Source organism: Asterias amurensis, chromosome 3 (assembly GCF_032118995.1).
Source record: "Asterias amurensis chromosome 3, ASM3211899v1".
Lineage (NCBI taxonomy): Eukaryota > Metazoa > Echinodermata > Asteroidea > Forcipulatida > Asteriidae > Asterias > Asterias amurensis.
Genome location: NC_092650.1, coordinates 26,434,680 through 26,461,389, shown reverse-complemented (window position 1 = coordinate 26,461,389; position 26,710 = coordinate 26,434,680). Strand labels below are relative to the sequence as shown.

At 38.9% G+C, this 26,710-nt stretch overlaps 1 protein-coding gene across 1 annotated transcript in view; it reads left to right on the top strand.

The window, feature by feature from the left end:
• The first annotated feature begins 691 nt into the window (after positions 1–691).
• The window catches only part of LOC139935281 (ras-related protein Rap1-like), a 33,000-nt gene continuing 6,981 nt past the window's right edge, over positions 692–26,710 (top strand). The window contains exons 1-3 of the mRNA XM_071929795.1: positions 692–1,526; positions 23,017–23,108; positions 24,294–24,498. Of these exons, the coding sequence (XP_071785896.1) occupies positions 1,136–1,526; positions 23,017–23,108; positions 24,294–24,498 (688 nt within the window). The 5' untranslated portion in view covers positions 692–1,135. The remainder of the gene's footprint in view (positions 1,527–23,016; positions 23,109–24,293; positions 24,499–26,710) is intronic.

Sequence of the window (26,710 nt, the reverse complement as noted above, 5' to 3'; positions counted from 1 at the left end):
TCCTACCCATGACATTACACGTCAGGCTTTTAACTCATTTGATTTTGGTGTAACCTACATGACGATCAGATTCTTAAAGCATCATGATTCACCCGCCACAAAACCCAAGTAAACGAAAAAACATTCGGCGCGCTTTATTACTTTGCACGCAGCTTGTGTACACGGCGTGCATACAGTCAAGAACCGCCACTCTCCTCCTCAACGTGTCGCTGAACTAAAACTTTCATCATCCCAATGACATCAGCAGTTGCCAGGACAACCATCGGTCACACACAGAAGACCGCATCCCATTGTGCTGGCAATAGCTCCCTATGAATAAAATTTATACTTGATAAATGGTTGGTGTATTACAGAACGTACGCTGACAAATAGTGTGTCAGTCGTGGGTAATGAGTTCTCTACACACGCCGGAGCAATCGGACATCCACACAGCATGTGGTGGTTGGGATCTCTTTGGGAGCATGCGCAGTGGAGATGATGACGTGATATGCAGAGTTGGTTTTGATGGATGATGAATGTTGCATTGCCTTTACTCGAGATGATTTGATTCGATGACTCGATTTGATGAGGCAGCACACCGATGTAGCAGTGACGTACAACCTGCTCTCCAGCCTTATGTGGAGAAGAGTGTGATTCGCTGCAGCGCGAAGCTCCACCACACAATAAGTTGCTACACTGTGGGACAATGTAGCCCTGGTCAAAACCTGTATTCACTTCGATTGTCCTCAAGCGAGCGCGCAGCGTGTTACTGCACTATGTTGTTTAAATGTAAATATATCCTTGTTGTGAAGACGGAAATCATCAGATGCGAGTTCAGAGCTCGCCTGAGCAGTATTTAACCATCTGTATATAACAACAACCAGACTACCCTGTCGATTTACCGTTTGCGTTTATTTGTACACCTGCCAACTTGTGTTTCTTTGTAACTCCAAGGGGAACACGTTACTGCATCTTCGGGATTGACTCACAGTTTTCAGGGAACTGAGCCAAGTTCCACGGACTCTCTTCCCTTCTTATAAAAGGTTTGGTGCTCCCGGGGTTGGGAGCATTGCAACGAAAGACGGCAGCCCGACTCCTCGACAAGCAGGCCCGACGTGCCTCTGCTGCTGCTTCAGACCCTGCGCTAGCTAGCCACATGATTGAACGGAACATCAAAAGAGGGGTCCGGCCCGGGGCTCTGGACCCCCACAACCACCGGGCGTCCACCCCGAACCATCACCATCATCACCCCTACGACGATGACGACCATTGGCTGGACCAGCCAGCCTCACCCATCAGTACTGTGACCAAGTCGTTGCACTGGAGTATAGCGGACATGACAATCAGGCAACAGCAAGAACATAGCTACAGAGGGAGAAGTTCAAGCCTCCCTTTCTTATCACTCAAAGATCTTCCAGTACTTCAGCAACCCCCTGTTCTCAGAGTGGTGCTCCTTGGTACCACAGGGGTGGGGAAATCAGCGCTACTCCAGCAGTTTTCATCCTCGTTCTTCACCGATGTCAACGACTACGAATCAATGCTTTCAGGTAAAACAATAACACAATTGTTTGATAACATTACACATGGGTTTGAATCCAACCAAAGTAATATGCCTGTTTTTTTTTTCTCACATAGCTCGAGAAAGTACTGAGTATTATACAGTGCTAACACACATTCTGTATAAGGGTTAAACCAACATTAATAAAATTACACATGATCTGTTTTTAGTTATTTTGCGATTGCTGAGCTTACTTTTTGAGCAACGAAAAGTGGTGCTCATAGAAGACAAGGTTTACCAGTTTGGATGAAATGTAAATTAAAGTTTGTTTGCCTTTAACTTTGCCATTTTTCATCGCTGTGAAATTACGATACCCCTGCTTTGAGTAACTTGAAGGAAATATTTGTGTAACTTGTATTGTTATCATCGCTATTGTAAGTCTGTTGTGGAATGTTGGTGATTTGGCCAACTCCTCTTTCACAGCAGTGGCGGACTCGTGTCATTTGAATCGAGTATTGTGCAAGAAATTTTTCTCTCGTCTTACAGACCCTGGACACTATCGGTAAATGTTAAAGACCAGTCTTCTCACTTGGTGTATCTGAACATACATTTTGAAAATTTGAGCTCAATTGGTCATCGAAGTTGCGAGATAATACTGGAAGAAAAACACCTTGTCACACAAAGTTGTGTGCTTTCAGTTTCTTGATTTCGAGTCCTCAAATTCTAAACCTGAGGTCTCGAAATCAAATTTATGGAAAATGACTTCTTTCTCAAAAACTACGTCACTTCAGAGGGAGCCGTTCTAACAATGTTTTATACTATCAACCGCTCCCCATTACTCGTTACCAAGTAAGTTATGCTAATAAATATTTCGAGTAACTACCAATAGTGTCCACTGCCTACAAAAATCCAAGCAACCATATAGGGCCCTCACAGTATACTCGGTGTTTTCTGGAAAATCCAAACAAGTGTTTTTCTAGATTAAGTTTATAATTGTATCTTAGTATTTATTTTGAAGTATAGAGACTTTAACTTCTCAAAAACACAATGATCTACCGTACCATTGGAAAATAAATCGCATATTCTAGCTGCAGCTGCGGGTCTACGGGTGACATAGTCTCTGTACGAGTCGCTATCTACTCTCAATGATTCCCTTGTTTTACCTTGGGGTATAATGAAACAATTATCCCATCGTATAAACGGACATCGCGAGAATTATGACCTCCATGATTTGTGTAAAACTTCCGGGTATATATTTTTACAATGGTACTTCAGATTGATTTGATGATATTTGTGGAAAAGATGACACAAAGCTTTATGTCTAGTTATATTATCATTTCGGATGTTGAATTTCAAACTAAGGCCATGTCAAAGGAAGGCCTTTCAATGGCGTAACTAGACATTTTCATTTGTGGGGTGGGGGGGGGGGGCAAGGGTTCTGAGCGGGGGGTGCAGGCCTCCCCCTGCCCCCCCCCTCTGGTTACGCCACTGGGGCCTTCTAATCTTGAAGTCAGGCACACATTGAAGGCAGTGGACACTATTGGTAATTCCTCAAAACGGCTCCCTCTGAAGTAACGTAGTTTTCGAGAAAGAAGTAATTTTCCACGAATTGTATTTCGAGACCTCGGATTTAGAATTTGAGTTCTCGAAATAAAGCATCTGAAAGCACACAACCTCGTGTGACAAGGGTGTTTTTTATTATTTCATTCATATCTCGCAACTTCGACGACCAATTGAGCTCAAATTTTCACAGGTTTGTTATTTTACTGCCACTACCTCTGTTTTGTGGCGTTGAATCAAAACAAAACAAAACAAGGCCGAATAGCACCAACACCGATGCCTGGATTGACGTTAAGTTTTTTCTGTTAGCAACGACTTTAATAAATGGGTAGTTCATCGACAAAAGACATTTCACTAGACTTGTTCATTAGTCAAAAATTAGGGGTTGACTTTATTATACTTTTACTATTTATCTCACCTTCAGACTTGTTGTTTTCATCATGTCTATGGTTCAGTGGATCCTGTTAAAGGGCTAGGTACTTTTTTTTTACGACAAAAAAACATTGTACACAGATTTACATTGAACTTACACAGTTTGAAGATAATGACAGTAGAATACTTCCCTGAAAATATTACGTGCTGAGGTGCTGTATTTATTTGGTAATGAGTAAAACAATGTCATGAAAATAATTTTCGTCTCATGAGACCAAAACCTATTTTTATTCCTTTGTTTTACCCATTTCTCAAAAATTACAGCACCTCAGTAAGTAATATTTGAAGGGAAGCTTTCCACTATTATTATCTTCAAACCCTGTAAGTTTAATGTAAATCTATGGACATTTTGAAAAAGTACCCAAATCATTTAAAGGAACACGGTGCCTTGGATCGGTCGAGTTGGTCTTTGAAAAGTGTTTGTGACCGTTTGGTATATGGTTAGAAAGATGATTCAAAAGTAGAACACAATGATCCACACAAACTTGCCTCGAAATTGTGTGGTTTCCTTTGACTATGGGCGTCAACCATAAATGGCTGACCGTGTTAGTCGGCGATGTAAAAGGAAAACCACGAAATTTCAAATGATACTTGTTTGGATCATTATATTTTACTTTTAAAATATCTTTCTAAACATAATGCATTTTATAACAAACGGCTACAAACGCTTTTCAAATACCAACTCGACCGATCCAAGGCAGCGTGTTCCTTTAAATGCACTATTGGTAATTACTCAAAATAATTGTTAGCTTAGCAACTGACTTGTTGATAGTATGAAGTATTGTGAGAAATGGCTCACTGTGAAAGAAGTAAACGTAGTTTTAGAGAAAGAAGAAATTTCTCACACAAATATTGAAAGACTACATCAGACCTGAAGCATTAGCATCTGAAAGCATACACAGTTGTGCAACACGAGTGTTTTTTTTCCTGTCACTATAATCGTTCAACTTCGATGACCAATTGAGCCTATATTTTCACAGGTTTGTTGTTTGATGCATATATGCTGTGATACACTTGATAAAAGTACTGGTCTTTGACGATGACCAAACCTGTCTATAGTGCCTTTAAAGGAATCGTGTCGTCATAATTAAACCAGGCTTGTGGATGTGTATGAACCCAGTTTAAACTGCACACACACCACGTCCCCTATAGAAAGTTCGCACGTGCAGTAACTGGGTAAGGGTTCATAATGACATGTAAGCCTACAGCCACGTAAAGCGAGGCCTATACTTTGATCGTGACGTCAGTTCCACTTCATATTGCAAAATATGTCGTGTACTTGAAAGAGTCAGTTGGTTCAGTCCGAAGGAGGTTAGTTATTGTGCTAAATAGTGTAATTTTGTAATAGCTAACTTGTTTTAAATGAGATCTAGACGGACTCTGGTAGCACTGTTCACTGCTCTATACTGGTGGTGTCCGTACATGAGCAATTGTGAACGGGAGGTGGGGCAAGGTAATGTGATGGTTCAGGATGGGCAAGATGTACAAACACACATACAGTAAAATGGTGCACAAAATATATAGCTTATTTTTTCTTTTAAATAGTTTTTTTTTTCAAACCAAAATAATTATTATTTTGCGTCCCGCATGACTCATGAAAGCACAAAGATTTACAAAGCAAGTATAAATCATTGTGAAAAACATAACAATCTGTAATAACCCAGAAACAATTATGACATCTACCGGAGGTATAGTAAGCCTTTTGGTCACCCTAGATCCACATGAAGGTTATGGTTTACCACTCACTCCATCATCTTTCTCACCCAACACCCTTAGGCGTCAAACCCCATTAATGAGCTACCAATCAGATAGCGACAGTAATTACCCATGTAGATCATGTGCACATTATCCCTCTCCGCTACGCGTGGTTTATTAATACTGGAGGGAAAAGCGACACTTTTCTCCTGGCAGCATGCGTTAAGTCATTAAGAGAGACTGGGGGTAACATTATGCCGGCTATTGGCTCGGTGAAGCTCATGTGATATTATGCGCCATATGGAGCATGAATTCTTTTTTAGAATGTACACTCTAAAAATAGTGTTAAGTTTTTCAACCCATTTTTAAGCGCAAGTTTTGTAAAATTTGTACCCACTTTTTTACATGTAGGTTATAAACTAAAACATGTTAAGATCCATGCGTGTGTTTGAATCCTTTGGATTAGGTATCAACATGATCTAGGCATGTTTATAATTTAAACATGTTTAGGCCATTTTGTTTCCTAACGAAATCGAATTACCCTTTAGAGTAGCAGTCGATTTCGCGCGAAATAGAATAGCTTGATTGTTAAATTGGCTGCTCATTTTTCGAAATTGGCCGAGAAAACCTACATCATTATTATTATTATTATTATTATATTATTTAAAATACAAAAATCACAATAAGGTGAAAATTAACAGGACGTCTCAAGATGCGTAGACTTGTAATTTAAACAACGGAGCAAACAAGACGCTGTGTGTCACCTCTATTTTAGTTATGGGGGATGAAGGTAACATGAGCTGTGGCAGATGATTTTCAGATCATCTAAGATGTGGTTTCACGGGACACAGAATCCAGGTCAATGCTTACCCGCTACCCGGGATATTATTTGAGTGCAGGGATTTTCTGATTTTTTTTTTTTAGAATAGTGATTCTCCTTCCCCTCTCTGTGACCTAACTCCCTCTTGTCACATTCTTTTTCTCCATCTCTTTTCACCTTCCTCCCCTTTGACCTTTCTCCCGATGTCACCTACCTCCAGTTAACCTTCCTCCCTTTAACATTCCACTCTATACCGTCACCTTCTTCCTACATTTCACCTTCTTCATGTCACCTTCCCCTCCCTAAAACATTACTCCTCTCTTTACCTTCCTCCCCTCATCATTCTCCTCCCCAACACCCTCCACCCTTTAACCTTCATCCACATACCGTCTCCTTCCCCTCCTCTAACCTTCCACATCTTTTCCCTTAATCCTTCCTGTCACCCTGTTCCCCCTCCACCCTGCACCCCTCCTCCCCTTCCTCAACTCCATCTCATTCTTCTTAATGATCTTTCGTAACCATAGGATACATTTTTATCTGAGGTCTCTTCCTCAACGTACACTACTTTCAACCCTTCATTGTATATCAAATCAGCAAGTTCCAGCTGAATGTTATCAACAAACAGTGCAGATGTAATACTCTATATAGACGTGTTTGATATCCATATCTGGAGATGGCTGACCATAGAAATGTTTCAATCAACTTCTGGAATGTGACATCCAGCTCAGACAGATTAAGACTTGGCGCTTATTTCATCACCGCCAAAATATATACAGCTTTTAAGGCAGCAGCAATGTGCTACTGCAGAATCGATTGATGGATAGTTTCGATTCATGCTTATGCTGCGGCTATGTTCAGTTTCTAGGTCTTCAGCTGCCCTGTGTATTCTCCAGTGATGGCGTCATCAGTTTTGTTAAGATTGTACTGGAAAGTCGAAGGATTTCCTTTGCGTGTTGATGTTGAGAAACACGCGGTAAATCCATAGGGATGAATAAAAGGGCGGGAAGCTGTGACAGCGTGGTGAAAATGAATGGACACGGACGATCCTCTGGGAGGTAAAGATTGACATTCCCAAGGCAGGTGTTGAAAGGGGTAAAGCAAAAACAGGGGACCAACCTATAAACACAGAGCCGTTGTTTTAACGAGTGATACCAATCCAGGTGCTGAACGTTAAGTTTGGAACTCCCCATATGGAAACCCCATAGAATTTAAAGCCATCAAAGAAGTCATGGAATTTAGTTTTCTTCTGCATGTCAAGGAATTTATTCCTGAAAGTTTGTTGGTACCCCGACGAATATAGTAAGGGAATGCATTGTGGCTGTTTTGATATCATGGTCCCAGCGCTTAAGTTCCCATCATGCATTGCTCCATTGAGCCTCCATGTTGTGTTCATTGGAGTGACGTCAGATAGTCAGATACCGAAGTTATCTTTACCAACGGGGTTAATAAAGTGCAGGAAACCAGATATGCAATTGTGTCAGGGACCATTGAACCGTGCCGATTGGTCGCCATTTTATTTGTCACGGGGCGCAAATTTAATTAATCTGTTCTTAGAATGGTGTAGCTTTTATGCAGTCTGGGTGCGTTTGAATCACGTCTATACCCAATATAACTTGTTTATATATTTCAATATCTGTGTACAGGATACAAATACCAGCACAACTGCTGTTTTACATTATGGTCCCGTGTCTTGAAAATAAGAATAAAGTAAAACATAACTAACAATATGTACTAACAGTCGGAGACAAAACATTTTACTGATTTCAAAAAGAAAAATATCAAGAGGACATATTAATGCATGATCCGGGAGGCTCAGCAACGATAGACGTAAACAATACATTTACCAATTTGCGCGGCAAAAAGCTGTATTTACGACGCGCAAAACGATTTAAACAACCGTGAAATTTCTGCCTTGAACAATTCACATGCATGGTTGTGATGCATCTCTCCATGACTGCACCTGTTACCGGTGCACACTGTTTTGTTGGTGGGGCGATTTAGAAGCTCCCAACCTGCGCGTGGGCTTGTTGTGAGTTCCGGTGCTGCTCCTTGATTGAGCAATGGTTTAAAACGCCCACCATGTCAGTTGTGTTTAATTTAAATGTAGAGACGTGAATAATAAAATGACTTTGCAAGGTGAAGCCTCTACCGTTAGAATAGGTGACATTTATCTCCTATTTATAAAGAAACAAGAAAGGCTTTCCACTTGAACCTTCTTTTCATCAAGCAACAGCGTGGGGAGTCTATATTACTTCAAGTATTTACCTAGATCAAATACCTGCTCCAAAAATCGAGAAGTTCATTTCACATCTCGAACATCTTAAACTGGATCTGCCTCGTCAATAAAACGTGTCAAAAGAAATCATTCGCAATACTTGTCTTATGAGAGATATTGAAGGGGAAAAAAACATATTTAGAATTCCACGTAATTTTCTTGATAGTAAAAAACTAAATAGAGCAACTTGTTATGCATCCAACGAGTGTACCCTTCCTAGCCACACTTTGGTTGCTTCCTTGGTAAAGAAAATTATGTGATAAATTTCGCCTATTATGAAATGATGTTTTATGGCAACAGCGGTTTCTCTCGAAAAATCACTCCAGTTGTCTTTTCTAGAAGTTGCAATTAACAGTAAACCAACTTACAGATGTAGACTCCAAGAGTTGTTTGACTCATTTTTAAAATGGTGCCTGGATCGCTCATCGTGACAAGTACTTTTGTCTGCATTACAGTTTTAATATTGAGACACATTTTTTCTTGGCTTCTTTCCAAACTGTTCGGCAGTGCATTTTAATAACGAGATGTCACTTTGTGTAATCAGCCAAGTGCAGTTGAATGCATTCTTCACGATACTATAGAGTTTTGTGATGTTTCTCAAGCGAAGTGAAGGTATAGCATACTTCCTTTGTTTTGCACCCCCGTGGATACATCTTTTGTTCTTTCCTTTGTCACAGTAGCTTAAAACCACCCATAAAGGCTTTGTAAAAAGAATTCCTTTTTGAGCACCCTTTTGTGTTCACTCTCCTGTTTTGTTTACGGTCTCCATGATGCAGTGAATCTAGCAACGCTCTTCAAAACACGAGTTTGTGACCTTTAAAGTTTAGAGTCTTATGGATAAACCATGACATATCCGCAATCTAGTGTCGTCGTGAGCCGACAAAAAGCTTATACAAGTAAATTTGCTAAGCACAAACAAGCGCATACCAGTCACAAGTAATGTACACTGCAAGCCAGTTTTGCTGATAACCGATGTGTCTGCTAAGCATGATTTGTCGCTGCTTACTATCTTCATGAAATTTGCGTTCTGGTTTCTTTGGAATAGTCTTCCAGTGCATATTCGCCAAGCTAATTCTTTACAATGTTTTAAGTCCCTGTTGAAGACTCATTTGTTTAAAGCTGCTTTTTTTCGTAATTTTCTTATTTGTATCTTGTATCTTTCTCTCATTGTTTATTTTATTGTTCTCTTTATGGATGCGCTTAGAGGCTTTTTGCATTTAGGCGCTTTACAAATGTCTTATTATTATAATTATTATAAGGCAGTGGTAACTTATCATGCCTCGGCGCTATGGTGAGGACATATTTATTTTGTTGTAAACCCTTTCCATAGATTTCTTTTGTTTCATTTGGTTTCGTTTGATTTCCCGGGAGAGTCGTAAATGTTTCGGTTCTGCTAGAGTTGCGCTGAATGAGTATGATCCATCTAATCTGGTTTCATGATCCTTATAAGTTATTATTAATCTTGCTTTTTTGCCGCACAAAGAAAGGCCGCTGATCGGGTATAATTGCCAACAAACTCATCAAAGCGCTTTGTGTGTGTGTTGGTAGAGCATATAACCGAAAGAAAATTAAAGGGGGCAACATTTATCGCAAACAAACCTATCAAAGTCATTTTTTGTGCGTAGGGGAGAGCGTAAAACAGGAAGAAAATCTAAGTGGGCCAGAATGTATAAAGGCTTTTTACCAAAGGAGTACCTGAACAATTCATTTGTCTCATCAAATAACTACACAGTAATCACAATCATCTTTATCTTTGATCTTAAGCCAATCATCTTCACTTAATCAGTACTTTAATCCAAGTTAAAAACCAAATTGTTTACGATTGACTTCTTCACTCTAAGTAGCATTTTCCTTTTTTTTTCTCTGCAATGTTTCGTTAATGTTTCAAGGATTTAATTGGTACTTTTTGTGACACAATGTCCACAAAATAATTTACATTAAACTTTACACCGTTAGAAGATAATAGAAAACGTACCTTAAAATATTAGTTGCTGAGGTGCAGAAGTTTTTGAGAAATGAGTAAAACAATGTCATGAAAATACTATTTTACATACTACAATAATTTTCGTCTCATGATCACTGGGACAACAGTTTTTTTCATGACATTATTTTACTCATTTCTCAAAAACTACATCACCTCAGCAAGCAATATTTTAAGGGAAGCTTTCTACCACTATTATTTTCAAACTGTGTTTTTTGCCCTACAAAAGGTACATGGACCCTTTATAGGGCAGTAGAGTTGTCATAAAGGTATTGCACGATATAAATGTAATCTGTTAAAACTATTTTTATACAAGCAATTTACAAAGGCACAATCATTGTTAAATCCAGAATAAAATAGAGAAAGTAGAGAAATATTTAACAGTTAGAGTGAACATGAAAAAAAACCTGAATATTTTAGATGGAGAAATTCACGGAAGTTCTAAATACGGACCAGCTGAAATGCCACCCTCGGGTAGAATTCAAATCTTTCAACTTTGGCTTTCCATGGAGGAAAAACATCAAGGGGAAAAAAAGTTTAAAAACGCACATACAATGCCTTTTGAGACGATAGGAATACCCAAGCGCATAATTGCCACACGCAGCGCCCCCGGGAAATTGAAACACAACAAAAATCAAAATCGCCGTATATGCGATGACTCACACGAAAAAAAACCCACCTAAATTAGATTCGTCGAGATACCCGAGGTGCAACATGTCAGGGGGAGAAGAATCACGTTAGAATTTGAACTTGGACAACTGCTCTTAAGGTTGTTTCCCACAGGAAATTACCAGAAGTCGTGGAATCACAGTCCAAGTTTTAATGATTTCTGGTCAACCCCGCGGGGGAGGGAAAAAGCAGTTCTATTTTCTGCGTTCAAAATGTGTGGATTTAAATGAATACGATGCGCCAAGTTGTTCGTGGGGTTATACGTTACTCTGCATGCACAGACACGTTTATGGGTTATCGGTGCGCAACATGGAGAGAAGAATTTTTGTAACGAAGCTTTTGCGAAATGCGGTCGGTGAGAAAAACCTCTCTCGTTTACCCGGGGCAAGCTTTGATCTAATAGTTTTCACTTAAAGGTATTAAACAGGACCGAGAACCTGCTAAATCCGTAGACTTGACTCAAGTGTCAATCTCAGGAAAATATTTTTTTGTGACGCTCTGCATTCCAAAACCTGTTGACGGCGAGAGCGCGCACTACTGTGTATGCTACGTGTTGTTTTATAGTTAAATTTGGGGTATATGCTTATAGGGACCTCTCACACGAACGAGAATGGGACTTGAAACAAGTCTACTAAATCCGTGATGTTAAAATCGACACCACGTGTGTTGCCATATTTAGATAGCTTTAAAATAATCATAATTAACAGAGTGTTAAAATAACACCAATGTATTTGTGTAAACAGAATCTAGTGTGTTTTTTAACACCCGAAATTGAACAATCATCCGAAATTGGTAGCTATTGTGTGACTACACAGATTGTCGTCGTTGTGAGATAATAATGGAAGAAAAAACACCCTTGTCACACGAAGTTGTGTGCTTTCAGATGCTTGGTATCTCGACCTCAAAATCTACTTCTGAGGTCTCGAAATCGAATTCATGAAAACTATTCTTTTTTTGTAAACTACGCTACTTCAGAGGGAGACGTTTCTCACATTGATTTATTCTATCAACAGCTCCCCATTACTCGTCACAAAGTAAGGTTTGTGGCTAATAATAATTTTGAGTAATTACCAATAGTGTCCACTGCCTTTAAGCTCTACCAATCATAAAGTACCTTAAAATGTAAGTACACGGTTGTCACACCGGTGGATGACCAGTTGTCATTCCCAGGTGAGGCACCAGACGTTTTTTCTTACCGACCTCGATTAAAGAATGGTATTAGGAACTAAGGATTATTTGATCCATAAAAGAACCCCTCATAAATTACTAAATTGTAATGTCAATGACGCTGGGAGCAGTAATTTTCAAAGTATGGAACAATTATGAAAAGGTTTTCGGCGCAATGTTCGACCTTGTAAGTTGTAATTCTGTGTAATAATTAGAAGCTCTTTTACATAAAGCAATTATATTAAGCACCAAGAAAATACTTCATACTTCAATCAGCCGAAAAGTACACTGGCATCTTTTCAATCCGTCCGTTTATTAATGTATTATTTAACAAAATAAATATTAAAATATTTATTTTGTTTATTTCTAGTGTCGTGTACGACATCTCTTCGACCAAACGAGCTGTCACGACTTCCATCAGCAATATTAATTACAATTAGTTGTAAGGCGTTTTTCATTTGTATCCTTGACTCAGCAATGTCGTGCCCCATTTCCTGAATCGGTTAGCGTGTAACACTCAACCAGATTGTCCTAGCTGTTCTTTTTATTCTTTTATAACATTTATTTTGTATTGTTCTTTTTGTTATGCCGAATACGTAATAAAATAATAATGATAATTATAATAATTTTGTTTGGTATTAAACAGGAACGAGATTAAAAGAAAACATAATTCTTAAGTTGCAGTCAGACAGCTTTACTGATTATGGAGTTCATACTAGAACCGCTTTCTTTCTGTGAAATATTTCCATCGGAATTGAAGTCACATTCAAGGAGAAAACTTGAAAATTAATAAATAAAATACAAGTGTTTCTCGAAGGCAACTCAACCAAATAATCACGAATGAATTACTTTCTCCAACTTTAATCGTTTCCCTGAGGTTGTCAGTCTCAGAGGTAAGCCTTCCTCATATATTATATAGACTGCAAAACATGTTCTCAGTATTAACTGTGAAAAAATTGTCTTGGTGTCCAGCACTGCCTGACATTTTCCCACGTTAAGACGGCAGTAATAATATACAACAGGCTCGACAGCTTGACGATAGTATAAACCCAAACGCTCTCATTAAATAGTTTTTCTTCAAAATCAACTGTCGGTGTATTATTGTTGCATGTAACAACACGGCGCGTGTTTTACAGTTCATCATCGGATCACACCAAACCCTAGATAGCCTGAGTTGTATAGATGACTTGTATAAGGTTTGATGACTTACCACGACCCCGGGGGTGGCGGGCGGGGGGGGGGGGGGTTACAACTGATGAGAGGCTCATCATTTCTTTGGTCTTCAAACAAGGGTTCTCGCCTCCATCTAGTCGCTAAATGGACAACGTAATGAAAGCAAACACCAAGTGGGTATAATTGCCCGAGCTTCTAAAACTGGTATATTTACTCTCAGGAGAGTGTGTATGGTTTATATGGTTAGGATAAACTGACGCCTCACGGTCCCATCCCTAAGCCCTCCAGCCCCAATGTTCAGGCTGTAAATTGCGAGTTGTTTTTCAATGATTCACCGATCTTAACCAATTCCACTCTACGTGACGAGACCTGGTCACCCGAGCGCGCCAGAGTATGGTGGCCCCGAAGGGACATCGCATAACGCAAACGTGTGCGCACACGTATGCAATGTCGTGAAACAAATCGCGAATATATGCGCACACGTATACAATATCGTTAAACAATTCGCGAATATGTGCGCACACGTATGCAATGTCGTGAAACAATTCGCGAATATGTGCGCACACGTATGCAATGTCGTGAAACAATTCGCGAATATGTGCGCACACGTATGCAATGTCGTGAAACAAATCGCGAATATGTGCGCACACGTATGCAATCTCGTGAACCAAATCGTGAATATGTGCGCGCACGTATGCAATTTCGTGAACCAAATCGTGAATATGTGCGCACACGAGTGCGATTTGTTTTGCAATGTCGTGAATTTTATTGCATACCATGTTGCATACCATTAGGATGATGTCATAGTTGTGGATAATTTGTTACCGATCTAGGGAGTACTGTGGCGCTACAGCAGGCTACCTCTGTAAAGCATGTGTATACACAGGAACTTGGCACCAGGCCAAGGACGACCACACGCCTCGCTTGCCTCACAACAAAGACTACTGCTGCAATGACTACCGCTTATCTCACTGTTGGAAAGAAACCCCCCAGATCATTAGACATTTTATTCAAAGGTATGCAACATGGTATGCAATTAAATTCACGACATCGCAAATAATATTCGCAGACGTGTGCGCACATATTCGCGAATTGTTTCACGACATTGCATACGTGTGCGCACATATTCGCGAATTGTTTCACGACATTGCATACGTGTGCGCACATATTTGCGAATTGTTTCACGACATTGCATACGTGTGCGCACATATTCGCGAATTGTTTCACGACATTGCATTCGTGTGCGCACATATTTGCGAATTGTTTCACGACATTGCATACGTATGCGCACACGTTTGCGATATGCGATGTCCCTTCAGGGCCACCATACCAGAGAGTGGCGTACCTCTCTCTGATGGAAACATACACTTCAGTGGATTGACGTCAATGCTGGATAAATATAGCTCCCAGGGTTGGGTCGGCATGCTGTTATGCGACTTAAAATAGAACCCCAAGGTTTCCGAAAATAACAAACAAGTTGTCACCTTACAATAATAGGCAGGATCCCTGGGCGGTTTTAAGAGAGACGAGATGTGGTATGTGATTTTATAACGCCGCTGACCACGTGCATGTGTTCGACTTTTGAATATTGTTTGAAATTGATTGGTCAATCCCACCTGATGGATCTCAAATGGGTGTCTCAGTAAGACTGGTCCGTGACTGTCTCTTCTCGAACTCGTCCAAATGTATTTCGGGCTTTACTGTGTTACGATAATAATAAACGATTTTATACGGCGCTTCACGCTTTAGGAAGAAAACAACAATACACAGCGTACAAACAAAACCATACTGACCAATATTAATAAGCGTTTTTCTGTATTCATGTATTTTATTTACATAATGTTATTAAACGGATGTGTGGAAATCGTTGAGTGGAAAGCATCGACAATTCAAACTCGCTATTTTTAACCATGAGCAGATGTCAATAGCAATTAAGCGGATTATTGTCATGCCCATGGATATTTTGATTAATGTGTAAAAAGCACTTTATGTTTGTGCAATACACTTCCCCATATTTTATGTGGCTAGCGTCTGGAGGTAGCAGAGCGCGACAGTACTTCCTGGTGCTCAGTGGGGTTTGACAGTACGTTATTGCTCATGTAATTGAGTCGGTACTGAATAAGGAAGAAGAAGAAGAAGAAGAATACATGATGGTGCCGATATGTACAAGTCTTAACCCGGCCTATTTAAAATGCGTTACTAATATGCTAGTAGAGGGTGTGGTTTAAAAGTGCGAATACATTTCCTTTGCACTCACAGTATATAAAGCGAGTAGAAACATTTCAGTAGAATATGAAATATTGAAACTCCACAATCTCACTAAACTGGTACAGTTGCATAATTATACAACCCACTATGAATCTGTCCTGGACAGCATCAATGCTTGGAGATTATAAACAATTCAAGATTCAAGATAGCTAGTAAGTGTTGAGGATAAATCGCTCTTAAGAAGTTACAAAGCATCTGATGAGCAATTGTCGACTCACTTGCGGTTATTACTTGTGAAATAACGCACATAATTCCAGATTTCCCAAACAGTCCATCGTAATCGAAAACAGACTTTAAAGGCAGTGGACACTATTGGTACTTACTCAAAATAATTATCAGCATAATAAACCTCACTTGGTAACGAGTAATGGGGAGAGGTTGGTAGTATAAAACCTTTGTGAGAAACGACTCCCTCTGAAGTGACATAGTTTTCGAGAAAGAAGTAATTTTCCACAAACTTAATTTTGAGACCTCAAGTTTAGAATTTGAGGTCTCGAAATCAAGCATCTGAAAACACACAACTTCGTGTGACAAGGGTGTTTTTTCTTTCATAGTTATCTCGCCACTCCGATGCCCAATCGAGCTCAAATTTTCACAGGTTTGTTATTTAATGCATATGTTGAGATACACCAAGTGAGAAGACTGGATTTTAAGAACTACCAATAGTGTCCAGTGTGTTAATACTCCTATTTGGCAATAATTATTGAGGCCTCGTATGTTGAAACTCGCACAAATCAGGGACTGAGTGATTTATTGTTTAAATTGCACCAAAACAAGAAAATATGGTCAGGCGCTTTCGAGGAAAACAAAATTGGAGCTGTGACAGAATTGTTTCTTTCTTCGTCAGATAAGCTACTCACACACCATGAAGTGCTTGCATGGTTATCACTGCATGTTTAGGCAATCTCTTCAAGTGAATAGTTAATTATTAATTTTGAACAGCACGTGCATACTTGACATCGAATAACAAACACCACATTGATTTGAGACGGATGCCAGACTATGCCTGATCTCACACATCGGATAATGAGTATCCCGTGTGAATGCACAAAATGACTCCACGTGCGTTTATCAGATTGCATGCATTTTATGCGCTCTTGGCTAAATTCAAGGCAGTACGATGCAACGGGCTTTACGCTATTACACGAGTAGTGCATGCATTATAACGTGAATTCATACATAATGACGTTTTGGTTGAACGTCCTGTGTTTTAAACACACCCTGACATGGGGTTAGTCAATCAAGTATGATTGAATGAATTTTCCTTCTATTTTTTTGCAAATTAATTGAACCGATGGTATTGCTTAAGGCATAAGGCATTACACGTGGTTGATAATGATCGAAAACAAAATAAATAAACTTATATATGTAAATGTTTTTGGATTTTGGTAACACCATGAGTGTGTCTACTTGCCAGGTAAAAATATGAACTTGAAATATAAAATTGTTAATGACATTGATTGCTGAATATCTTTCGTCTGCAGTATTCAAATGTGCAATAATGTTTTCCATCATACTAATGCTTCAAGCAAGAATTTTTAATTCCACTACAACACGCGATTTTAAACATACAACCAATCTGCGGATACCTGCACTCTTCCAATCAATATAAAACACCTTCATAATTTAGACTTAATTAAATTTCCCAGCGTCTAAAACATATCTAGTTTGAATTGACTGTCAAAATCATGTTTACTTCTGTTTTATACAAAAGATGTTTACCAATATCGTAGACACCTATTCCGATAACATCACCCGTACTTTGATTCAATCGTAATACAAAAAAAATGTTGTACGTCATCAAACTGTAATCAGCTACAAAGTGCGGTGTATTTATATCTCATGTATTTATTTATAGATACAATGGGAGATTGATTTGGTTATTTGAGTAATGGCTGGCAAGGTTTGGCAGGTTGCTTCATCCGATGTGGAGGTCAGAGGTCGGAAACCTTTCACGTCTTGGACTATCTGATTGAGTTGTTAATGGGTTGTTAGCAGTGATAGACTATTAGCAGAGACGGTCCAGTTAGCAGACACAGACGCGCGCCATTGGTTAACCTTGGGGTTCAATAGAGTACATTGTTTGCAACAGAAATACAATCGAACAAATTATTTTGTGAGAAAAGGTCGTGAAGAAGGAAACAACAACACAACAACCACAACAACAACATCGCGGTTTTAGAGCCAGATGTGGGGCAGCAGATATATTGATCAGAGTAATAACTTTGCTTTTGTTTAACCACAAGTCCGGAAGTATGTTATGTATTGTATTGTATTGTATTGTTCCGATTGCTGAATAAATAACAATAATGTTATAAATAACATCAACAACATTAGCAACAGCAACGATTTAAACAACAACGACTACGACGAAAAACCAAAAAAAAAGAAAAACGTCAGTGACAACAAAAACAACAGCAACACCAACAATATAACACAAATACAAAACACCAAAAAACACAAAAAAAAACACAGCAGCAACAACACTTACAACAACACTAACTACAACAAAACAACAACAAAACAACAACAACAACAACAATAAAATGGCAGAATAAACAAAAACAACGACTGTAACAAAACATTTTCCACACATTTCTCAAAATGTTTATTTTCAACTTTGGAGAAATACTCATATTTTGTAATAACTGCCTGGTTTGACAAAATATAATTTATATTAATAGTTTCTTGACGTCACCAATGTTCCAGGCGGAATTAATTTCAAATTTAGATAAAGCGGTACCAGCACAACAAAATACTGAATTAAATTTCAAATTATAAATCAATCACCCGATCCTTCATATTTATTCCAAACCAAATCAGTTATTCATTTTCGATGAACGGATGAAAAAAAACATTTACGTTTTTCTTTTGGACGGTCAGTTTTTTTCCCGATTACTGTGTTACCTCAGGAGAAATTCAACCCGTACTTTTCGAAAGTGAACGATTTTCAAATGAAAAAAAAAAGAATTTCCATATTGCTGAAACGTGATCTGCCGTGTTGGCGTCAGATATCGGATGCTATTATCATACACAGAATGCATAGCCTCAAGTGACATTTGACCAAGCACACCTAGCATCCTAAAGGAAGAGCATTTTTCAAGAAGTGGACAAAATAAGTAGAGGAAGAACGTGTTTAAACATTGATAAACATATTTGTTTGTCGGTATGTACGGATTCTTTACAGCCTTTTAATCAAAGGGGTTCAGTTATCAACAAAAGAAGACCATGAAGAAGGAGGGAAAACGGCTTGTAAGCAATAACCATGTTAATGTATTGAGTTGTCGAAAGAGCATTAACGATAGGGTGAGACGAGTTTCGGCCCACGCGTTGTGTTTTGCGTTCGGAAATGCTGAACACAACATTAAAGGCACTGGACACATTTTTGGTAATTGTCTAAGACCGGTATTGTGTTTTCCAACATATGCATAAACTAAAAAATCTGTGAAAATGTTGAGTCAATTGGTCATTTAAGTTGAAAGAGAACAATGAAAGAAAAACGAGCCTCGCTGCAGAAAGTGTGTGCTTTCGGATGACAATAGAACGCCTTAGGCCTGGTGTCTTTATTTCAGTAACAAATAAGAGGGAGCCGTTTCTCACAATGTTTTATACTTTCAAAAGCTCTTCTATGTTGCATGTTACCAAGTAAGTTTTGTATGCTAACTATATTTTTTTAGTAATAACCAATAGGCCTATTGTCCTGAGCCTTTAACGATATGGGTAGGACGAGTTTCGGCCCCGCGTTATGTCTCGCGTACGGAAATGCTGGGCACTATCCATTAAAATCTCGTGTGTTCAAATTCAAGTCCAGATTTGTTGTGATCACTATACCATTGACAACAGTTCTTCGTTAGGTTAAATATAATGTCAGAGACAGACTCCGGATCGCATACTGACCCAGAAATAGATCAGGCACCACGGAACCAGGAGTTTGTTGTTTATACTCAAGCAAGACTTCGTAAACCAATCATAAGCTTACAACAACACCATCCATACAAATAAAACCAGCCTCAGCATGATTGTGTAAACAAACAAAAACAAATCCAGAGTGGTCTGATTCCTGATGGTCACACAATGCACAAAATAGGGGTTCAAGAGACAAGTAGGGGCCCGTCTATCCGTATAGTAGCTCGTGAAAGGCAGCTGCAGGAGTCTAGTCCCCTGGATTTTTCGAGGAAACTAGAATCAATACACGTGACTCGGACGTGGATGTGCCGCGGTCTTTGATTTCAAACTGCTTGCCGGCACGGTCGACCTTTTAGCGCCAAGCCGCCCCTGCGAGGCAGATTTTAGACCATTACATCACTGTGAACCCTTCCACACGAAAGAAGTTGAAAACACAACTTCGTTCTCCGTAACATAATTAAACTAGTAATCACTGCACTTGGTTTCATACAATTTGCGTGTTCCAGTTGCTTTGAGTGAGGAAAGGCCCTAATTGTCTATTATAAAATTTGACAAACTTGATCGCTACCTAGACCATCATGCACCTCATTCCACGGCTTACACATGCGCTCCGAGTATGAGTGGAGTAGTCCAGGGTACAATTTTAAAGAGCTGCTTATAAGCACGTAGATTTGCTTAGCATAACAACATTATGCTTACCAGATAACTACCATGATGTCACATGTACCATTTGTGAGTGGTATCCTGCTCATGTTTGCTTAGCAGAGAGTTGTTAGCACAGTTGTAAAAACAGCTCTATGAATTTTAGCCCTTGCGTTGTATTGTAATTATTGGACACGAATCGACTGTTTGACCTGGGGCCAAGGCTACTGCTCCAAATACACAGTATCATGTCAGTAACTATAGCCAACATTACAAGAGCGATGACATCCTTTAACCAGCTTGCATAATGATCAGACAACTAAAATGTGGGTCACACTGCATGTGGGTAAGATATCTTTCTGAAAAGAGTGGGTGAAACATAATATGCACGATTTGTAATTTGAAAGGTTTCTGTAAAGAAATTGGGAATAGTAAACTTGTTTTTTTTTTTTAAATGTTTACAGTTTTGCACAATCGTATAACCCGCTTGCATGGCCACCGAGGACTATGATTGGCTGAGAGCTATGCGCAGCGCGTAAGCGTGTACATTTTGAATGTCTTAAATCAAATATAGCGGTCATTTACGTCATGTGTAGTCCACTTAAAAAATTGGGCATGCCGGAAAACTCCCCTTTAACTTGTTTTCACTTGAGATGATACTAATGCATAGTTTTGAGTGAAAACAATTAATTTCAATATCTCAAAACCCGATGTTTGATAAATATTTAAAACATTATGACCAAACTCAGTATTTTGATAAATATGGTCTTTGTTTCACTGGGCAATTTTCTTGTGCCTTTAACGGTCGATCGATCTGAAACTTTCCCAGGGACCTGCAAGCTCACTGACCGGGATGAACTCGGCCAACGCTTCCCACGCGCACTGTGATTTATTAAAGGAAGACTCTGTGCTTGATAATGTGTCACTTAAGTGGGGAACTTCGCAGGTTAATGCAGGTACCTAATAACGATTGATTCGTATGCAGACAGACAATATATTCCGGAGGGGTGGACTGTGTATCTCGACCCCCATCAAGGTATCTTGATGGGGGTCGAGAAAGTTACAAGCTTTCTTGTGAGCCATTGATCGAAAAAGTCCGCAACAGTGAAATAAAGTGCTCAAAATTAGTTTTTGTCGGGAATAATAATATTAGGTGACCAATTCTTGTGTGTTTAATAAGAAACGTTAAAAAACAATTCATGGTTCCTGACCATTAAAAGTAAAAATTTAACTTTTTTCGATAGAGCGGGTGATACTCTTTGCAATACCATTCACTCAAACAAATACATTTGTTAATGTTTTGGGCGAAAAATCTGGCATAGCATCATTAAATAAAGAGATGGCAATAAGGCGTATACACAACCCATAAACTGCTATCGTCTTGTGTTATAATATGCCCGGATAACAAAATAACGAGCATATTCTGCAGAAAGTGGCTCGAGGTATTATTGAACGAGGCTCCAGCTTCAGTTATTTCATTAATGGTCGTCTGAAGAATCTTTTTTTCTCTCGGTCTGACTGCTAATGCCAGCTGAAGTGTAAAGAGATGATTTATTTAGTCTGATTTATTTCTGTAAACCCGTCCATGTTATGCTTCAATATGAAACTTCCTTCCATAGGACGACTTCGTGCATTGCTTTGACTGCTAACCACCTCCCCCCCCCTTCCCCTCCGGAGCAACTCCTGTTTTGTATCACCCAGCACATCATGTTGTAATGATTATTTACGTTGATCATATAAGCAACGCGTCTAGAAGCCAAGTAACACGAGTAGACTTTATGAGTATCAATGTTTACAGGCGACTGTCCTTGTAAGTGCATGGAATGGATAGCCTGATGTAGGCACGTCGTGGTGTCACGACTTTACACGATAAGTCTCACCTCTTCCGGGTCCCGGGACGGCGAGGCCCCAGACACCGGGTTATGTCTTCACCCGTGTCGTGCACTGATCCAGACTGGTTGTTATCCGCTGCAAAGTATCATAATCCTATACCTGGATTGTAAGCTACTAGCACGCGTTGGAATGTGCCTTCATCAGATTGGCCTGCTATCAGCAGTAGATAGCAGACGGTATCGTTATATGTTGACGCGCAATGTTCAAAGACCCCGCTACCCAGTTTAGTCCTATCCACTGGTCACGCTTGACTCTAATTACACTTTCCTCTGTTCTGATTGATCACCCGTTAATAGTTGATACATAACATGTGTTTAAAACATAATGCTGAAAATGCTGTAAGGTGTGCTTAAGTGTACAAAAATATGTTTTGGGAATTATTAACGGAGTGAGATCGGATTTAGCTTTATCATGGCTGGGCGTAAGACCTTGACTGACTGTACACTTCATTTCCATGCCATGCTGTTTTAAACTTAGGCCGTTCAAGGCACCTTTATACTTCATTTGTATACGTCCTTCACATTATTCATAGCAATGTTGGAATGATTGGTTCTAATAACGAGGTTCATTGCTCAACATAACCGCTGAAGGAGAACACCAAGTTAACAGACATTCATAAAACATGTAAATTGTGTAGTAAACAAGGTGTACTCTTGTACATTAGTGTCTTTCTGGCAGGCAAGATAACGTAATACGCTTGGCCAAATATGGGTTAAGTCAATATGTACCAGAGTCAACCCCTAACCATCTAACTGGTGATTGAGCAACAATTGATACTTTTATCCAAAACAAAAAAACAAAAAACTGTGCACACATTGGAGAGGAAAACAGTGTGTCAAAGTATAGAAACCTTTTATGGGGTGGACAATCTCTGCCAAATATTGGGAACAGTTCATCTTTGTGCCACCGTTTCCCATGAAATATGAAAACAATATTTCATTGTTTCTCGACCGAAGAATGATATCCACTCAATTACAAAGCTTACACTCTTGAAATGTCATGCGGATAGCTTCAATAACTATTTTGGGCCAATGTTTTTATATTTTGCTGTATCACAGATAATCAAGAAGACGAGTTCTACGAGAAGACGGTCGAGATAGATGGCCAGATTACATCGCTACATATCTTAGATACGCCCTCTTACGGCCAGGTAAAACTCAATTATGAATCTTTCTTTAAAAAATATAATCACCATGCTCCATCCATCTGTATGGAGCTGCTTAAATGCAGCCATTATGCCTATTGCTTAGCAGAAATTATACATGACATGGGCCCAATTCTGCTTAAGCAAAAAAGTTAGCTGGGCAAAACAAAGTTATGCTAACCAGAATAAGGTTTACCAGCCAAGCTACCATGTTACATGAACAATTTGTGACTGGTATCCTGTTTATTATCGCTAAGCAAGGATATTTTGAACAGTATTTTGTGCTAACGCACACTTGTGTTGTGCTTGCGTGGCAAGTGATTTCTAAGAAAATATGGACCTTTTGATAGCTGGTTCTTAAATAAATACTGAAACATGTTCCCTTTAATCTAAAAGGTAAAGACTTAGTTCTGTATGCCTCGCGGGGATAAAAACCCTCACCTTTCGGGAGTTTTTAGCGCACCATTTCACTTCATTCGTACGAAATGGTTTCCAGATAAGGTTTTACTCTGCACTAATGGATGGCATAACCTTATCAGAGAAAACTCACCTCCCGCAAGGCAAGATGCATTTAAACATTTTATTCATTAGCCGTCTCGACAGGAATTCCGCCACTAATGTCCCGACTGGCGACAACATTGCAATGAAAACCCATTCGTCCAAAATGTTTCCCGCTCTGTGTCTTGCTCTCTCTTTCCCATCTTCTATGGGGGAAACTCTATTAAAGAAACTGGAAACTATTGACAGTTAACTAAATCAACATTTTATGTTAGCATAAAAACTTACTCGGTATTTAATGAGCAGTGGAGAGATGTTGATAAAATAAATCATTGTGAGAAACTGCTCCCACGTAGTTTTTGGAGCAAGTATCATTTCTCACTCAATGAAAACTTAAGGGTCTTCAGTTAAAGTCTTTCTATATTTGAGTGAGAAATTACATTTTACTCAAAAACTACGTTTATTTACTTCAGATGTAGTCGTTTCTCAAAGATTGTTTTATACTATCAACCTCTCTCATTGCTCGTTGTACCATATGTTTTTATGCTAACCATTATTTCGAGTAATTACCAATAGTGTCCAATGCCTTTAATCTCAACAAATCCAGCTTTTTTCATCATCATCATCATCTTCTTCTTATTCCTCCTTCTCTTTCTTCTTCTAACTCCTCTTTCTTCTTCACACCCTCTGAAGACTGCCTTCGAGGATAAGGAAGAGCAGTATCTCTCAGCCGGGGATGCCTACCTCCTCGTCTACTCCGTTACGGACCGGCGAAGCTTCAAGAAGGCCAATGAACTCCGGTTTAAACTCCAACGGAGCAAAGAGACCGAAACAGTTCCAATCATCCTAGTAGGCAACAAGACGGATCTAGAGCGGTCAAGGGAGGTTTCATTCGCAGGTAAGGGTTGCTATGGTTACTGGAGAGGCAAAATTAAATAATGCATGTGCAAAACTAGATTTGTTGTTTTCATTGTTGCCTCGCGTTTTCTCCAGTTTCATATTGGGGTCAGCCCCTCTTTCAATTCAATTCATATTTATTTCCATACTTTCAAAAACACAGCATCAGAATGCATATATATACAATGTTATAGCGAAAAGAGTAGTTTAAAACCATTGGACATTTTCGGAACAGAAATACAAAAATTCACAGATTTACAAATAACTTACAGGGATTACAGAAGGTAATGGTAAAAGACGTCTCTTGAAATATTATTCCATGAAATGTTTTACTTTTTGAACAAAAAACATTCAAACAATTATCAATTCTCGATATCGAGAATTACGGATTTATTTTAAACACATGGCATGACACGGTGAAACGTAACGGAAACAAGGGTGGGTTTCCCCGTTATTTTCTCCGGACTCCAATGACCGATTGAGCGTAAATTTTCACAGGTTTCTTATATTATATATAAGTTGTGATACATGAAGTGTGGGTCTTTGGACAATACCATTTACCGAAAGTGTCCAATGGCTTTAAGGTTCATACAGTCAAAGAAAAGAAACAGTATGGAGGTCGTGAGACGTAAGCTTTCGAGATACGTTTTATATTTCCAGCTTTGTCCGCCTACGAGGGAAAAAACGTAAATTAAATCATACAAGTTACAACTTAAACTATTCGAAATTAATTGGCTATTCGAAGACAAAACTTAATTCCTGTCGTTAGTCAAAAATCCTTACAAAAAATCCCTAAAAAAAAATAACAGCGAAAGCGTTAACCCTGGGAAAAATAAAAGAAAAGGTTATTCATTATTTTAATGCTTGCAGTGTAGTAATTACAACACCGATAATCTATGTATTAAAATCCGTGTAGCGGTCTCGTTGCAAATAAGCTAGTGGGTGTCGGCTAAAAATACAAACACTCAGCCATGATTTTATTCCCGCTTTTAAATTCATGGAAAAAGCCCCAGAAATTTTTCTGTATAAACTATCCTACCTACGCTTTGTCTATTTTGAATTGTTAAATTTCTATTTTGATGCCATAATTAAGCGATTGCCACATTTTGTGTTTCATAAAAGACTAGGGCCCAATTTCATAGATCTGCTTAGGCAGAACGACAGTTAAATCACAGCCAAGTTACGCTTATCTGAATAATGTTACCAGCCAAACAACCATGTCACATGTACAATGTGTGACTAGTATTCTGCTCATTTCTGCTTAGCAGACAATTTTTGAGCAATATTTTTTGTGCTTAAGCAGCTCTATGAAATTTGGCCGTAGTCGTACATTAAAGCCATTATACACTTTCGTTAAACAGTATTGTCCAAGTCCCACACTTCGTGTATCACAACTTATATATAAAACAACAAACCTGTGAAAATTTAGGCTCAATCGGTCATCGGAGTCGGGAGAAAATAACGGGAAAACCCATGCACTCTTGTTTCCGCGCGTTTCGCCGTGTCATGACATGTGTTTAAAATAAATCCGTAATTCTTGCTAACGAGATATTATATTGTTTTACCGTTTTCTCAAAAAGTAAAGCATTTCATGGACTAATATTTCAAGAGAAGTCTTTCACCATATTACCTTCTGTAAACCCTGTAAATTAGTTGTAAATCCGTGAACTTTTTTTTCTGTACCGAAAGGGTCCAATGGCTTTAATAACAATAACAGCTTCTCTTATTTACTGCAATTCCAATAATGATCATTGCGCTTCACAAAAAAAAAAAAAAAAGGAAAAAAACAACAACATTATTTTATTAATTATTTATTTATTTAAAGATGTTTATACAGGATACAAAAATCAGCACAAGAGCTGTATTGCATTACGGTCCTGTGGTATAAAAAATGAAAAAACATAAAAAACAACACAAAAAAAACTGAGTATTTTATTTAAAATATTAGCAGTTATAACGCACTACAGTGATCATATTGGGATGATAATACACTATTTCAGTGGTGAGCTCCAGAACGACAGCTTGGAATTTACGTCATTATAATTCAGTCGATACTAGGTATTGATTTTTGTTTATTCCCCCAGACTCTTTATGCCCCCGGACATAAACAAAACACCCAGCTTACAAACAGAAATGCGTGTCAACTTTATAATTAAAACAGAGTGGATACCTCTTCGGTCGGTCGATTAATGCACATTTGTTGTTGACGAGTT